This window comes from Melospiza melodia, chromosome 12 (assembly GCF_035770615.1).
Source record: "Melospiza melodia melodia isolate bMelMel2 chromosome 12, bMelMel2.pri, whole genome shotgun sequence".
NCBI lineage: Eukaryota > Metazoa > Chordata > Aves > Passeriformes > Passerellidae > Melospiza > Melospiza melodia.
In genome coordinates, this window is record NC_086205.1 from 24,749,886 (window position 1) to 24,765,427 (window position 15,542).

The following is a 15,542-nucleotide window of genomic DNA, read 5'->3' on the forward strand; positions in this document are numbered from 1 at the left end:
GCCACCACACGGGTGCCTTGGTCCCCCTTGCTGTCGTAGCATGAGCGTGGTTTTTGGGGTTGGACTTTTTGAGTGAGTTTTGGACAGCTTTGGTTTTCTCACGCTTGTGTTAGGGTCGAGTAACACAAATATGCAAAATCCCCATGTTTTTGAAGGCTAATGGTTGTGAAAGTATTTTTCCTTGGTAATTGAAGTAATGACTCAGAACAGCTTCAAGTGCTGTGTTTATCTCTAAACGTGCTTGTAATCTCTTTTGTTGTACAATGGAACCTGCCATTTGTAAGAGAGTGTTTCTCTCCCATGTTTTGTGATTTCCACCTAACTGGGAGTTACTAGCTCTAGTCTGGTTAGAATCTAATCTCACTTGATTAGGTCTGCCCGATGCTTTTCACAATGGGGTCCTGCCTGGGGGTACCAGACTGTGTTACAATACAAATAATAATAAATAACCGTCAATAGGTCCAGCTCCACAGAACAGTTCTTTGAAAAGGGAGCGGCACAAACCAGTCTCGGGTACTTTGACTGATAAAGTGTTCAGGTAGACTAATGTAGCCCTTGGCTGCAGTCCTTCCTGTGCCTGGAGATAGTAACCCAATCTCTAAATGTTTCTAAAGCTAAGGGTCCCTCTTTATGTCTCATCTGGCCCCCTCTGAGCTGTGCCTACCTCCTGTGGACAGTCAGATGGCTCCCATTTTGTTCACCACTGGCTAAGAACTCCTTTTGAACCTAATGGGCTTTCTTCTCTTAATTTTCTGCTTTTCTTGACCTCCTGTGTTCTAGACTGATGTGGATATATTTTGTAATCAATCAGTCTCTGCCTGTAACAGGTTTTTTTTTTTTTCTTTAATACTTGTTCAAACAAATTCAGATAAAGGTGTCCATTTGTATGCAGCAGGAAATGCCTGTCTCCTTTTCAGATATCCCTGCAAATACTCCAGGCTGATTTCCTCTGCACTGAATGGTGATACTAGGTCAAACAAATATAAATGCTCACTGCTCTTTTTCAAGGATCTGATTTAGGAGTTTGTGGTACATTCAGGTCTACCCTCACCTCCTGTAGGAGAAGGGATTAATTCACCTGATCCTACCATCCAAAACCCTTCATTAGTGCATCCTTGCTGGAGGCTTGTACAAGGCATAGTCTACACAGCTAGGGGAGCTCAAAGCTCCTGACATGTGATAGAATTCTCCCATGAAACAGAGGTGTGCCCTCATGGTGTCCAATCTTTGGGACTAGGGGTCATCTCACCTTTGAGAAGCTGCAGGCATGAAACTGTGTGGCTCTTCTCATTGCAAAGAGCCACTCTGACATTTATCTCAGCTCTGGCTTTGTCCTGCTCAGAAGGTGATGGCATTCTGAATTAGGCTCTCTAGATGCCTTTGCTTTCAGCCTGCCTCTTTCCTCCAGAGTAATCCAGTTTACGATTAAATCACTGGTGGCCATGTGCATGAATCCAAGCGCAGAGACCTGCATTTATGTGCTGGAGTGTTTGTCGGTCAGTAGTCACTTTGGGAATATATCTTCTTAAGCGCAAATAACCTGAGGAAGGGAAGAACAGAATTCCTTATGAATATGTCTGTTCGCTACGACTGGCTTTGGCCATGGAGATTTGGTCGCAGACTTGATCCCTGTAAGACTTTGTGAGATATTTGAGCTTAAGGCTGCCCTGAAACACAGATAAGTGCACCAGGCCCGCATGTCTGCTCACTGTGAGGGGCCATGGTGTGGCATTCCAGCTGCAGCCAGGCACAGCCCTGCCGAGCATGAGGCTCTGACAGCAGCACTGGGCTGCGCTCAACCTCCGCCTCCATCATCAGCGCCTCTTACCTAATTGCTCTTGGAGAGGAAAACTGGGCTGAACTGAGAAGCATCCTCATGGAAGGAAGTCCTCTCCTCCTCCCAGCCATGCACAGGAGGCCTCTCAGTCTTGGAATGGCCCCAGGCCCTGGAGCTGCAGCAGCAGCTTTGGCACGTCGCTCTCCCTCCTCATCCCCAGCCACGTGGGCTCTTTCCTGCTGGTGGGCAAGGTTGTGACAAAAGTGCAAATGCAGGTGTCCTCCCTGGCCTTTTAGTAGCAATTAACCTTTACTCCTGGGTTTCCTTTGAAGCTTGCTCATGTTTTTATTGTAAAATAGTGGTGAAGAATTTAATGGAGACTAATATCTAAGCTTCCACATAACGTAATCTCATCTGTTCCCTTATCAGGGGCCTCATTTTTTACTTCATCCCATTTATGGTGGGGATAATTATTGGAGTTTAGAGAGGCCATCTTGAATTTCAAAACTGGAGTGCTATCTGTGTGAACAATTTGCAGTTCACTGTGAAAATGATGCTTATCAGCAAAGTCTCTGTGTCTAATTCTAACCTTACAAAGTTTTTCTATCGGTCAATATCCTATGGTTTCGCTGGAAGTCCCTCTAATCTGTGTGGGTGAAAATTTTAAGGAAAATAGTCATGCACCCTTTGAAAACTAAGACCAGAACCTTGGTTCATGTACATTGATTTTAATAGAACTGCTTCTATCATTAATGTCACAAATACATCTTAATGGTCTTCCCATCTCTAGGTCAGTCATAATTCAACTCTGTGTCTATTCTGAGGCTTAAAAATACTTTTTTTTTTTTTTGCTAGAATACATTGCTGTTTCAGGCAAAGGACTATTTCAGTAATCCATTTTACCCACACTTAGAGCTTTGGGGCATAGAGGAGTATTATATTTTCCAGAGCTTTCAAGCTGAAAGCCCGTGTTTAACGACGACATCGGGTGTGGCTGCTGGAAATCAAAGGAGGCACAATAGACCCAGCAAACGGACTTGTCTCCCTGCCAGGCTTTCAGAGGCCAATTTATCAGCTGCAGGTTTGACCCTATATGGCTAAAAAACGAGCGTAGCCAGAATGACTGAGATAAGTATAACTGAGGCCTTTGAGTCTGCGAGAGAGAAATTAAACTGGACTGTCCCTGGGGAAGATGAAACATCTGTAAAGCTCTGCTTGCCGAATGTTTAAGGCTCAGCTTGTGCTGGCTCGTGGGCAGGCACTGCTGGCAAGTGGAGCTGAGGAAGGTGGCCCTTTGGGACAGGCACAGAGCAGGTCGTTGCTTGCCGTGACTTCAATTATTTGGCTGAGATACTCTGCTATTTTGTGGAGGAGGGTTGACTGTGGGACACAGAGTGCCTTGGTTTTATGGGATACTGCTTGGCTGGACAGGGACAACAGCAGTGACTGTGTGAGATGGGCTTTTTAAGGAGTTTGAGTGTCAGGCACCCAGCTGTCATGGAAAATCAGTGGGATTTAGATGCCTGAAGTTTTTACCCCCAGCGCCCCCCTTCAAGAGAGCCATGTGCTTATCATCATCCAGATCACTTTCCTTGTGTGATTTCTCTTCCTGCACCCCATGTGTATACATGGGTTAGGGTTTCTTTTTTTTACCACTGTTCCAAAAACAGCTGAAGTCTTTTAGGCAGGACTGCAATCTAAACAGTTGGGGGAAGACATCTGAACGGGAGCATGCCTGGGTGCAGCATTGCTGCTGGCCTGCAAAGTCAGGGAGCACATTCAAATTCTGGGGGATGCTCAGGAGCTGTGGATGGACCTCTGTCACCTGTCCCACCATGCTGGAGCACGGTTGTGTCTGGGGACAGCAGCAGTGCCATGCTGTAACAGAGGTGGCTGCTGGAGGGGTTGTCTCAGTGCAGGGCAAAGTGAGAGGTGGCATCCAGGTAGAGCTGTGTCTCTATCCTTTCCATGCCCTCTTTCCTGCCCTTTGGAGTCCCAGATAAATGGTGCTGGGGACAGGAAGGGATGGCATGGGTTCATGAGAGCAAACTCTGTGCACCAGTGCTTTCACGAGCCCCTGAGCATCATTGCCAAAGCCAGCTCTGACAGGTAGGATTTCTGAACCACAAGCAATGGGAAATCCCTCTCTGTGTCCTTCTCTGCTAAATGGTGGAGTCAGTCAAGATTTTCTACTTCTCAGAATGCCAGGTATTAGTAAAGTGACAAACTGATCAATATTGGGTTCAATTGCTAAAGTGCAGGCAGAGTCTGCCAAACCGGAGGCCGAGGGGACGGGTAGCTGAACTTTCCTGTGACATGTATGAGGTCATAGCCAGTGCCACATAAAAGAAAGAAAAACACTTCATGGCTGTGAATAAATTGCTCACAGATGAAGAATCCAGTTTGCCAGTCCTGTGATGGGAGCAATCTATTCCAATGATTTGTTATGTCCCAGTGTTTGTCTTAGGCAGTATCAGAAGCATGAAAGTACAGATATAAAACCGTGAGATAATATGTAACAAAGATGTGAGAGACAATGGGCTATGACCAGCTTCCAGTGCAAAAGGCATACGGTGCTAATCTACCATGGATAGTTTCTTAAATGAGCAAGAAATTGAAAGAACATTTTAAAGTTTCCTGTTTCTTCACTGAAACAGAGTCATTCTGAAAGCCAAGCCCAGTTGTAACGCTTTCATGTCTGGGCCAACCATATTATGCAAATATTCTCAAGCTCAGGTTTTAAATACCTGATCTCTTAGTTTCAGTCCTTGGAGAACAGTATTCTCACCTCCTATTTAGGTTTGAATTAAGTGGAATGAGTTCTGGTGTGTATAAAACCCCAAGAACATGAATACATTAAATGAATATAAACAGCAAAGAAGGCTTTTTTGGCTAGTTTTGCTGTTTTGACTCTTTTGCAGGTAGAGTTGAGTTAAGCACTGTATTGCTGGTGCAGCTAAAGCCCCTGCTGAAGTAACTCTGGGTTTTTGACTAAAAGGAATTTATAATCAGTCTTACATTTAAGGCTGTCAAAAATAGTGAGTTTTCTTTTTTATTCCTTATTTTTAAAATTTTCTGGCTAAACCCCAGAGATGAAGGTAGTTTTTTTTATTTTTAATGTGTTTTGGATCTGCCCCAGTTTTCTTGCAACTGTAAGAGGAGAAGGTTCATGTTCTCTATAAGGTGCTGTTTGGATCCTGAACTTATTTTAGACCATTGCATTTCTTAGAGGTCAATGGTAAGACACTGATTTACATCAGCTGAAGCTCTTGCCAAGAGTTGTGTGGTAGGCTGGATCCTTTCTCCGAAGACTAATTGGAGACCATCAAACTTAATTTTGGCTACTTTAGGTTCAGTCTGTCTCTCTGCAAGACCAGTGAAGCTTTCCTGCTTTTCACTTCTCTTAGATTTCAGTTGTAACATGTAACGCTGGCTTTCAGTTGTAATTTCAAAGCATGTGTGGGGTGCAGTGCTGTATCCAGACTGGACAATGGGGTGTGCCTGCCTTTACATCTGTGTGCAATTCCCTCGCCTGTGCTCAGTGATGCAAATCACTTTTGATGTCAGGAATATTCAGAAACACTGTGTTATCCCCAGGCCTACACCAGAGAAAAGGCTCAGCTCCATCCAGGGTGAGGCTGTGCTGCAGGGTTAGTGATTGGTGACGTCTCCCAAGCTGTCCCTTCCATTCCATGTGCAGGCCGAAGGGGTTTCATGTGCAAAACCTGCCAGGGTGTTTCAAATCCTACCGTTTGTCCTTCTTTTCCAGGTGATGAATGTTTGTACGAGAGCTTTCCAGAACTTCCCTTGGGGGAGGTGCCAGAAGCTGATGGAGAGGCTGCAAATGTCCAGTGCCCAACATCCATCAGCATCCAAGAGCCGTCTTCTCCAGCGACCTCCAGCGAAGCTTTCACACCCAAGGAGAGCTCTCCTTACAAGGCTCCAATATACATTCCTGATGACATCCCCATTCCTTCAGAGTTCGAGCTCAGAGAATCCAACATTCCTGGAGCAGGATTAGGGATATGGACCAAAAGGAAGATTGAAGCAGGGGAAAAATTTGGCCCTTTTGTAGGAGAGCAGCGGCCACACCTGAAAGATCCTAGTTACGGCTGGGAGGTAAGATTCTTTCTCTACATTCTTTTGGTCTGTTGAGTTATTGTGTGTCTATAAACACAGAAATATTTTCAGAATTTGAGTCTTATCCTGGAGCAGCCAAAGCACATTTATGTGCACAAAGTGCATCGTGGCCTTTTGGAGTTTTCTGGATGGAGATGAGTGTAAATTGAAAAAGAAAAAAGTCAGAAATTAATATTGCTCTTCATGCATGAAATCTGTCTGGGTGGATGTTGGCAGATGATGCTCCTTTTGAGGAAAGTGAGGAAAAAGTGTTGTTGGAACATTTCTATACAATTTTGAATCGGGTCTTGGATAGTCCTGTGTTATGTTTCTTGGTGAGGGATTGGCAAAATTGCTGCACTATAGGTTTGAAATGAAACTGGGTGCTGTTTCAGGGTTGAGAATTGCCACTTTCTGTCAACAATGATTAAAATAGCCCTTAAATCTAGTGATGTATGGCTAAACTTCCTATTGAAGAACTTTGTGCTACTGGGAGGCTTCAAAAGCTGCGGGGTTGATCCTGCTTCCATTTTACTTAATGGGAATTCTGCCACTCACTTGGTGAAGGAGGTTTGGATGCTAGAGCCATACCCAGCCCACATGGGAATGGTGTGGTTTGTGTTATTTCTGCAGATGCTTTGGGGAATCCTTTCCCTGAAGGAACCCACAGACTCCTTTGGTGAGTACAGGTGCTGGATCTTGCTTTCCCTGCCTTCAGGGACAGCATTTTCCTCACTGTGGTATCACTGAGGGTCTGCCTGAGCTCCTGGTCCATGGTCAGGTCAGGGATTCAAACATCAAGTGGTGCTGCTGTTGTGTTTTGATGTAACAAATGTTCCTGCATGGTTTTATTCATGGTTTTAACAATGTGCTGCAGGAACAGAGCACAATCTCTGCTTTCCATCTGTACGTTTCCTTTGCTTTCTGATAAGGGGAGCCGTGCAGGGTTTGTGTGGCTCTCCAGGGGCGCGCCTGACCTCTGGAGAGATGGGAGTTCATTTTCCCAGGAAAAATGGAGCTTACTTGTGGAGCAGAGCCTCGCAGATATGGTGGAAAATGGAAGCTTGATTTGCTCTTAACTACCCATAAACACTCAGGGAGTTCATGACAAACTTTCCGTCCAGCTGTTTAAACTCTTGTGAGACCTGTGACAATGTGACAGAATAGTGTCAGGAGAAATCATAGACTTGGCAGCACTCTACTGAGTTAACAGACTGTGATGCAATATAATTGCTAGTGAGAAATCTTTATTATTTGAAAAAGGCACCAGGAAACCATAAAATCTGACCTTTAACCACACCACAATTAAGCTCAAATATTGATAACAGAAATTAAAGCAAAAACTGTTGATACATGGCTGTTCTTGCAGGTTTAATATTTTTCCAAAATTAGGGCATTTTAGACTGGACACTCAAGTGCTGTAGGACAGGATAATCCCACTAAGACTGAGGGAAATCCATCTAGCTTTTCACACCCTTAGTTGCTGGCAATATGCTACAATATTAGAGATTGGTTTTCCTGCTTGGAATATTTCAGATTTTGGGGTCTGTGATATTCAGACAAGAAATGAATATCTTGATAGTGCTGGAAGCCCAGCTGGCAGCCTGAATCCCTTTCAAGCTGCAGGACTCGTGCCATTTGAATAGTGTTATTTATTTGGGACAGCTGGGGCAAGCTATTGAAAAGTGTTGGAGCAAAATCACACAAAATCAACAGTCAAGTCCCTCTGCAATTTGGTCACTCACCCAGAAGTATTCTGTGGTGCTTAAAGGAACTTGAAATTGAATATTTTTTTTCCAACAAGTGGGTTAAATACATTTACTGTAGTTGAAGAGAGACAGAGAAATTCTGGTTAGCAGAGTTTACACAGTGAGTAAAATGGCACAGAGTGATGGCTGGGCTAGAGGAGGGATGTGGGGGGATCCTGGTGGTGCTGGACAGGGCTTCAGTGATGCTCCAGATTCCACCCCAGATGCTCGTCATCACACTCAGGAATCCACCACTTCTGGGGCTTGCGCTTTGAATATTAAAGAGGGAAAGAAGCTGATACTTCTTTGTGGGTGGTGGGCTCAGGCAATGCTAAAAGCACCGTGGAATGGGGAGGAAAACTATCATTTACTGAGGTTTAAGTATGGTCTTTAAGCTTTTCTGGTGCTGTTGTTTTCTGCTTAAATGGGCACTTCTGGGAAACAAAGAGCATGTCCAGCCAGTCCCAGCAAACCAGTTAACAAATGAGAATTAATTCTGCTGTTGCTGATAACCAAGGTGAAATTTAGTTTCAATCTTAAATGGAGGAAGGATAGAACCCAAGTTCTGTGTGGTGCTGGGTGTGGATTTTAAATGATTTTGCAGTGTGAGAGGTTTCAAAATCTTCCCACTTGTTTGATGAGTGAATTGTACTGATGCAGATTGTGACACAATACTCTCTCATGCTGGATTACCTGTAATTCCTGGAGTAGTTCATGATGCTGTAGAAGCCACCTGGTAACTTCAGGAGGAGGGATGTCCCAACCTGCTCATGTTGATCCTGCTCCCATCGGTTAAAGAAAGTGCTTTGCTGTGTCCAGGCATACCCATTCCTTTACTAGTCTGCAGTGCTCCAAAAAATGCATGATGGGGTTGCACCATTGCTACACTTTGTGTACTTACCTCTTGAGCAGGCTCCCCTGTGACTGCAGAGAGGATGACTAAGTTATTAAAAAAATCAATCATTTCATTTAATCTGAGTTTAAGCTGGAATACTGAATGTACAGTGGTGTTTAGCTTTCAAAGTTTGTTTTTTCTTTTTGGAGGAAAACAAATATTAAAACAGTCTTGTATGGAAAGATGGACATCTTCCTCAGCCTTTTTCTGAGGCTGCACATATCATCCATTTTGTTATGAAACATTTGCTCTGGTTTTGCAGCTGTTTAGTATTGCTAGGTCTAAGATCTTACACTAGAAAATTTTAACCAAAAACCCTACAGTCACTTCGGAGAGAAGAGTTTACAGTTACACAAAAATTTGGACTTTAACTACATTTTTTGAAAAAGACGTTTTTTTCCTTTGCAAAAGCTTGTCATAGTTTTGGGTGTTTCCAGCTGTGGGATACTTCTGACTTCCAGTTTTTGTGACTGATATCCATCTGAGCTGATACTGGGATTAGCCTGGGAGAGAAGTGGAAGCTGAGGGAACTGCTGCTGTTAAATTCTGCAGCCAGGCAGCTGATGATAAAGAAAAATTTTCTGCAGCAGGCTGAGGAATTTCATGGAGCCTGTCCCTACATTCTCCTATGGCAAGACTCCCTATGGGATCAACACAGAGTTCTATCAGAGCCAGTCCAAGAAAACAATGTCTATTGTGTCCATTTATACAGTTCAGCCATAAAACACACTCCGGGACAAAAAGAATTTGTTGTGATATAGTCGCGCTTGGGTCATGATTAGAGTGCTGTGGATCAGTTTAAATGAAAAGCCATAAATTTGAATTTTATCTCATTTTGCGGGGCTGGAGTTGAGCATTATCTAATCAGGTATTGGCTGGCTAAAGTACAAATCGAACAGGGGGTCACCGGACAAGGGGAAAGGTCGAGCTTTTTTGCAGTTTGTCACGGGGGTTTTAGTGTTTGCCGGCAGCCCGCGGATCCGAGGGGGTCGGGAGGCTGCTGCTCGGCGCTTGTTTGAAAAGGGAAAATTGACTGCTGCTTAATCAACAAAGAAAACAAGCTTTTAAGGGATGGCAGTAATTTTTTTTTTTCTTTTTTTTTAAACAAAAGCGAGGGAACGCAAATTTAGTGATTTCATCGTGGTTCATGCCCTGCTATGAAAAACAACTGGGAGGATGTTTCAAAGCAAGGCTTTGAGTAGGTCGCCAAAGCACACGCACCTACCTTGGGCCAGAGGACAGCCAACATCCAAATTCAGGTCTCTTGCTGCTCCAGCAAACTCAAAGTCTCATTCATAAGAAAAAATTCTTCACAGCTCTTTTGATCCTAAACTTTTATTTCTTTACTAGGAGGGCAAAACCAGGAGCAATAAACTCTAATAAATCAAACCTGTCACAGAAGTAAAAAAAATATTTTAGAGCTTTATAAAGCAGCATATAATCTGTTTATAGAGCAGAGTATATTTTCCTGTCATGCCAGGGAGGCTGAAAAACAACTCATATTTGGTAGAGTATGCTTGAGCTGATGCTATTACTTCTAAATGGAAATTAGGAGGCCATTTGGCTATTTATTTATGTCTCCTCTAACATTTTTCATGTGAGTCCTCTGAGAAAACTGCACAGCTTCCTAAAAATTGTTCTGGAGTACAAGCTTCCCACTGTTTTGTAGGGACTGGAATAGTCACAGTTTGAAGCTTTAATTCTGCCCTCTTTTGCTTTCTTTTGTCAGTTTTAAAAATTAAATTTATTCAAGATTCTGGGGTTTAGGTGTACCATATATTGCTATGAAAATTAAATTATATGTTAAAAAAAATGTATAGGCTTTTAGAGACGAAATCTAGTCTATATGCTTGCAGCATCTAAACCAATAGCTTGGTTTTCTTAGCATCCAAAGGATTCTACTGTAATCAGTGGCAGTTACCAACCAATTCCTGTGTACAGATGTTGGCCCCTGGTTTTGGGTCCTTCTGGAAAAATCGATGCCAGAATGCTGAAAGCAGCGTTTTTTTGTTAGTTTGTTTTGTTTTTAATAAAAACAGAGCAAAAAGTCTTCTAAATAACTTCCCGTGGAATTCTCACATCTTAAAACTCCAGTTAAGCTATTCTTAATAAACAGTGACAGTGCTGAGGGAAATAACTCCCTTGTAGTCAGGAAAATCACTCTGGGAGAGAGCAGTAGATAATGTTCTTTTCAAAAAGAAAAATAGAAGGAACAAAGACTTCATCACTTGTGAATATTTTTCTTTGGGATATGGAGTGTGCCTTAGTGTTAAACAATAAAACCCTTGATTTTCTGCTGTTGTTTGACACTTTCACACTGCCACTGGTCTGTGACTTTTACAGACCAAATCTTGGCTTTTTCTTGAATTGTTTTCAACTGCATTAACATGCAAAACAGCACCACACTCAGCCAGGTGGTTGGAAAGCAGGGAAGCACAATACAGATTCCTTGCCTAGGTTTTCTCCTTTCATATGGATTTCAGGAGCATAGAGACTCCAGGGATTTTGGCAAAATTATTTTCGAAGCAAAACCAGAAACAAGGATGTGGGCTATTCTGTTACTTGGAATTAAAAAGGAATGATTTGTTTTATAGTGGGAGGTGGGGCTGCTTTTTGATCAACACAGGGCCAACGTGGCCTTTGCAGAGCGTGTTCTCCCCCAGATCAACAGATCATCCGCTCCTGGCAGCCGCAGGTGGGGGTGACATCCTTACCTTGTCTGCAGCGCATAGGTGATGCTTTATCCCATTTGGAGCTCAGCTTTGCCAGGCAGAGAGCGCTCTGGCTGGGGTCCAATAAAGCACTTAGGCACAAGCTTATCATCAACAGGATTACCCAGGTGTTTGAGCTAAGCACGTGCTTAGCTGCCGTGTTAAGCTCTGGGCAAGGGGACGCGGTGTTCGGTGCTCGTGGGACGGGGTTCATGCTGTGTGTCCTGCCTGGGGTGGGCATGCACGAGGGTGCTTCAGACAGCCCCTCCAGAGCTGTGCACAAGAGGGACATTGCTGCAAGTGTTACCAGTCTGAACTCTTCTGTTGTTTGCATCTGGGTCTTGTGGTGAGGCTGTGCCCGAGTCAGACACGGCTGCAGCAATAGGAGTCCCTGCAGACGCTGCCTCGTGAGCAGAGCCTTGCCCTCACAGTGGATGTCAGCACCATACTCCAGCCAGCTCCCTGGGCTTATCACCAGCTCTCTCCCTGGCTGGAGAACACACCGTTTATAATTGCAAATGAGCAAATATTAGGTCCTTGAATAGCAAGATACAAGCAGGTGGACTTGTCATTCGGTTTGAATTAAGTGTATTGACAGCAAAGGGGAGCTGTGGGTCCTTTGGGTTTTTCCGTGTGGGTGGAAGATGGTGAGTACAAGAGGGATCATTCAGCACTAGTCCGTAGTTTTTTCTTTACTATTCCCTTCTTCTCCACCCTTAAATTGCTCTAATTCTTTGATTAACGCAATTAAGTAGAGTCTTGCATGAAGTTGGTTGGATATGGTGTTTTGGTTTTTTTTTTGGCAAAGACCACAACCTTCCCTTGGTCAGGCAAAGCTGCTGCTTGTTGGGAAAGCTCCCTCCCTCCTCAGCTGGCCAGGGGAGCTGCTCTCAGAAAAACCTTCAGATCAATATCACACAAGGGAGCTGAGAGGTTGCAGTGGTTTTTGGAGGGGAGGTGCTGCTCACCCCCATCCTGAGCCAGCTCTGGCACTGGGGCTGTGCTCAGGAGGCTGGTGAGGCTCCGAGCCAACCCAAGGCCAACGTGGCAACAACCTCAGGAAGAGGCTTTCAGCCAGTGCAGGAGGCTGAGCAGCTGTTGGTGTGGCACAGCTGGAAAGTCTCACAAAAGCTGTTGTCCCAGTGGAACCCAGAATGGGCTGTGTGGAATTGACCCTTTCTCCAGCCACGGTGGATGCTCCGCCGTGTCCTTGACCTTGAGGGGAGGAAATCACACATTTCATGGCGGAGTCTAAAGCCACACAAACCTCTCCGAAGGTCTGTGTGTGTATTTGCCCACAAAGCCACTGAGGTTTTAATTTAATCAGGAGGAGCACTAAATCCTGAGGGAAGCAGAGTGAAACCATAAGGGTCAAGTGGACTTAGAAGTAGGAAGGGGAGAAGGAAGTTTTGTTACCTTCTTCAGAGCAGAACCGAGAGGATGTTTCAGGAATTTGCATTTCTCTTCAGAGCAAAGAGATTTTTATTTATTTAAACACCACCAAGGCAGCTTTTGAGTTCAGTAACATTATGTCCAAGCAGGTAAGAGCATTCAATTAATAGGGAAAAAACCTGCCATTGGAGTAGATTTGAGATTATCAAATTACAAAGAAAAATAAATGAGATATGCCAAACATCCCTTTAAAAGACAAAATGGGTAAATTGAATTTAGCCGTTAAGAAAGACAACATTAGAAAGAAAAATAAAAAATATTAAACTGAAGAGAATAATAATTGCATCTAATAGAACTGACAATCATAATTCTTCCCATTAAATAAATACGATGTAAAAAATTTATTATGAAATGCCACATTATGCAAGCCAGGATTCAGAGATGAGTTCTTTGCATTAAGTACAGTAGATGCCATTAAGGAAAACAGTCAATATGTCACTAAGCCACGGCCTGTAAAATTAAATTGATTTGGTAAATGTAAGTAAGATAGATCTGTTTGCTTTCATCATCAATTTTGAGTGGGTGAACAGGTGATGTCACCAACCTGGGAGCGATAAAGATGCAGGACCATCTGGAAAGCTTTGTGATGGATGGGCAACTGCTTTTGGATAGTGACAGTGCTGTGGTACTTTGTCACTTGGGATGCAGTACTTAATAACTTTTCAATACCATCATAATAAATTTCACTGCCTTATTAATATAGAAATGGTGAGTTATTACTGTGATGGCTATTGTAAATAACAAGAGATGCAGCTGTCAGAAGCTGATTGTTTGGGCATGTTTCTTTAAGCAACACAGTTGACTTGAGATAATCAACGTATGTCTATATCAGCAGAGTTTATTGCTCTTGTCAAAAGAAAAAGCAGCATTATTCAAAAATTATATGAAGTCCATAATAAACAAGTTTAATATATTATCAGACTTTTCCTATAAGTTTCCTAACATGGGACAATAAATCATTTTTAATAATGCCTTTCTGTGTACAATAATATCCTTATGCTGTAATAATGTACTTTCCTAACTATTCACCAAGCAGAACTTCTGAAAAAACATAAAGGCATCTCGCACCCATCAGAACACTTACAAAATTAAATCTCCCTATTTCATTAATAGGCTTCTTCTGATATAAAGCTGATGGGCTCTAGCTGTGTCTTTCTTTTTTTCTGTTTTAATTGAACAGATGTAGTTAAAAGTAATCTACGACAAAGAAATACAGACAAAATTATAACCATGTGTCCCTAAACACCGGCAGGAAAGAGCATCTGTGGGTGTTTTATGAAAGCCCAGCACTGCTCCGTGACATTGCTGCTAATGTCATCGGGCTGAGGACTGGAGAGAGACAAAATGCATAGATAGCTGTTAGCAGAAGATGAATTACCAGATCAATCATTTAGCACCATTCAGGGTATTACACCATTGTTCCCCGGGAAGATAATTAAATCAATGATGTCTTTCTTATTTGTGTAAAGAGCCACGAACTTGTAAAGAATATCCAAACCTCCTCAAACATATTATTGCTGGATTTTTTTTTTTTTTTTTTTTTTTTTTTTGTTTAAACCCTACTGACTTTGCCTTTCAGGCTCTAGCTTTGTCCCTCTTTTCAATTAAATGTCTCTCCACCATTTCTATGACTGCTGAAAAGAGAGCCAGCAGTCTATTAACAGGCAATAAAGTTCAGGAAGCCTAAGACTAGTTTCTTGGGTCAGAGGTGAAAATTGCATACTAAATGAAACAAAGGTGTGTCTTGATGGCTCAACAAGCAGTGGAGAGACGAGCATACATGTGGGTAGGAGGAGATGGTCGTCATTAAACAGAAGCAAATGAACACAGGGGTTGGGGTATGGCAAGATGCTTATTAACCCAGAGGAACACATGCTCTTCAGAGGACATAGCAAACTGGGGTTTGATGCTTAACAATAGCATTGCAATCTGGGAGTTTGGTCTAGTAAAGACTGAAAAACAAGATAAAATGCCATATTTTGTTTGCTAGAGCCTGCAGATTAGGATGTGTTCATCAGGTAAATTAGAATAAAAGTATACTTATTTGGAAATAAAACCAGAAACCAGCAATTGGCTAATAGGGTATTTCTATCCCAGAGAGGATTAATATGGAGCTTTATTGTCATGACAGCCCTCATGTTTCCTGGCTGAATGGTAGGTGGCATGCACAGGAGTGAGGACAGGGGTTGTCACAATCCTGCCAGGCTTTATGTGATGGCGCTAACTTCGGTGCATACAATACTCATTAATTTGGGAAAGAAACACAAATGTTAAGTGGCCCTTCCTTTTAAAGCACAGCCCTCGTGTTTAGTGTGGAAAGATGTAAAAGAGCCCACAAAAAGCATAACATTTCATCAGGTGAAGCCTAGGGCGTAAGGAGGCTCTGGTGTATAGTGGGTTTCCCAAAGTGTTGTTCTTAGTCTTAACTTGATGAAGTGTATTGGCAACAGGCACAGAGTGGGCTGTGCTGGGGATCTGGTGTGGAGCTGCTCAGGGTTTCCAAAAGGAGCCTTCAGCTCCCTCCTATCTTCTTGAAACAGCCTCATGTGGCCAAATGGGCTTTCCAGAAATGTAGCTATTTGTTATGCGGGTGTTTTACTAAAAAATAAATCTGGGTATTAATGTTTTCAAAGAGGTTTGTGGTCGAGGTATTTAAAAACTGTGGTAGAAATGTTGATTTTGTGCAAAAAAAGGTAAAGCTCTCCTGGAGGGGAAAATGGAAGTTTGGGGATGGGAAAGCTTCAGCATTACTGCATTTACAGAAAATATTCTATAAAGGTAAATTGTAAGTATTGATCTAGTGATAACCTTCAAATAAGGCAAAATTTGCATGTGAACAT

General features: G+C 42.9%; 1 protein-coding gene across 6 annotated transcripts in view; it reads left to right on the forward strand.

The window, feature by feature from the left end:
* Window positions 1-15,542, forward strand: part of MECOM (MDS1 and EVI1 complex locus) — a 325,429-nt gene that overhangs the window by 139,929 nt on the left and 169,958 nt on the right. For all 6 annotated transcript variants that reach the window (XM_063167354.1, XM_063167356.1, XM_063167359.1 and 3 more), the window contains exon 2: window positions 5,547-5,896. In XM_063167354.1, the coding sequence (XP_063023424.1) occupies window positions 5,547-5,896 (350 nt within the window). The remainder of the gene's footprint in view (window positions 1-5,546; window positions 5,897-15,542) is intronic.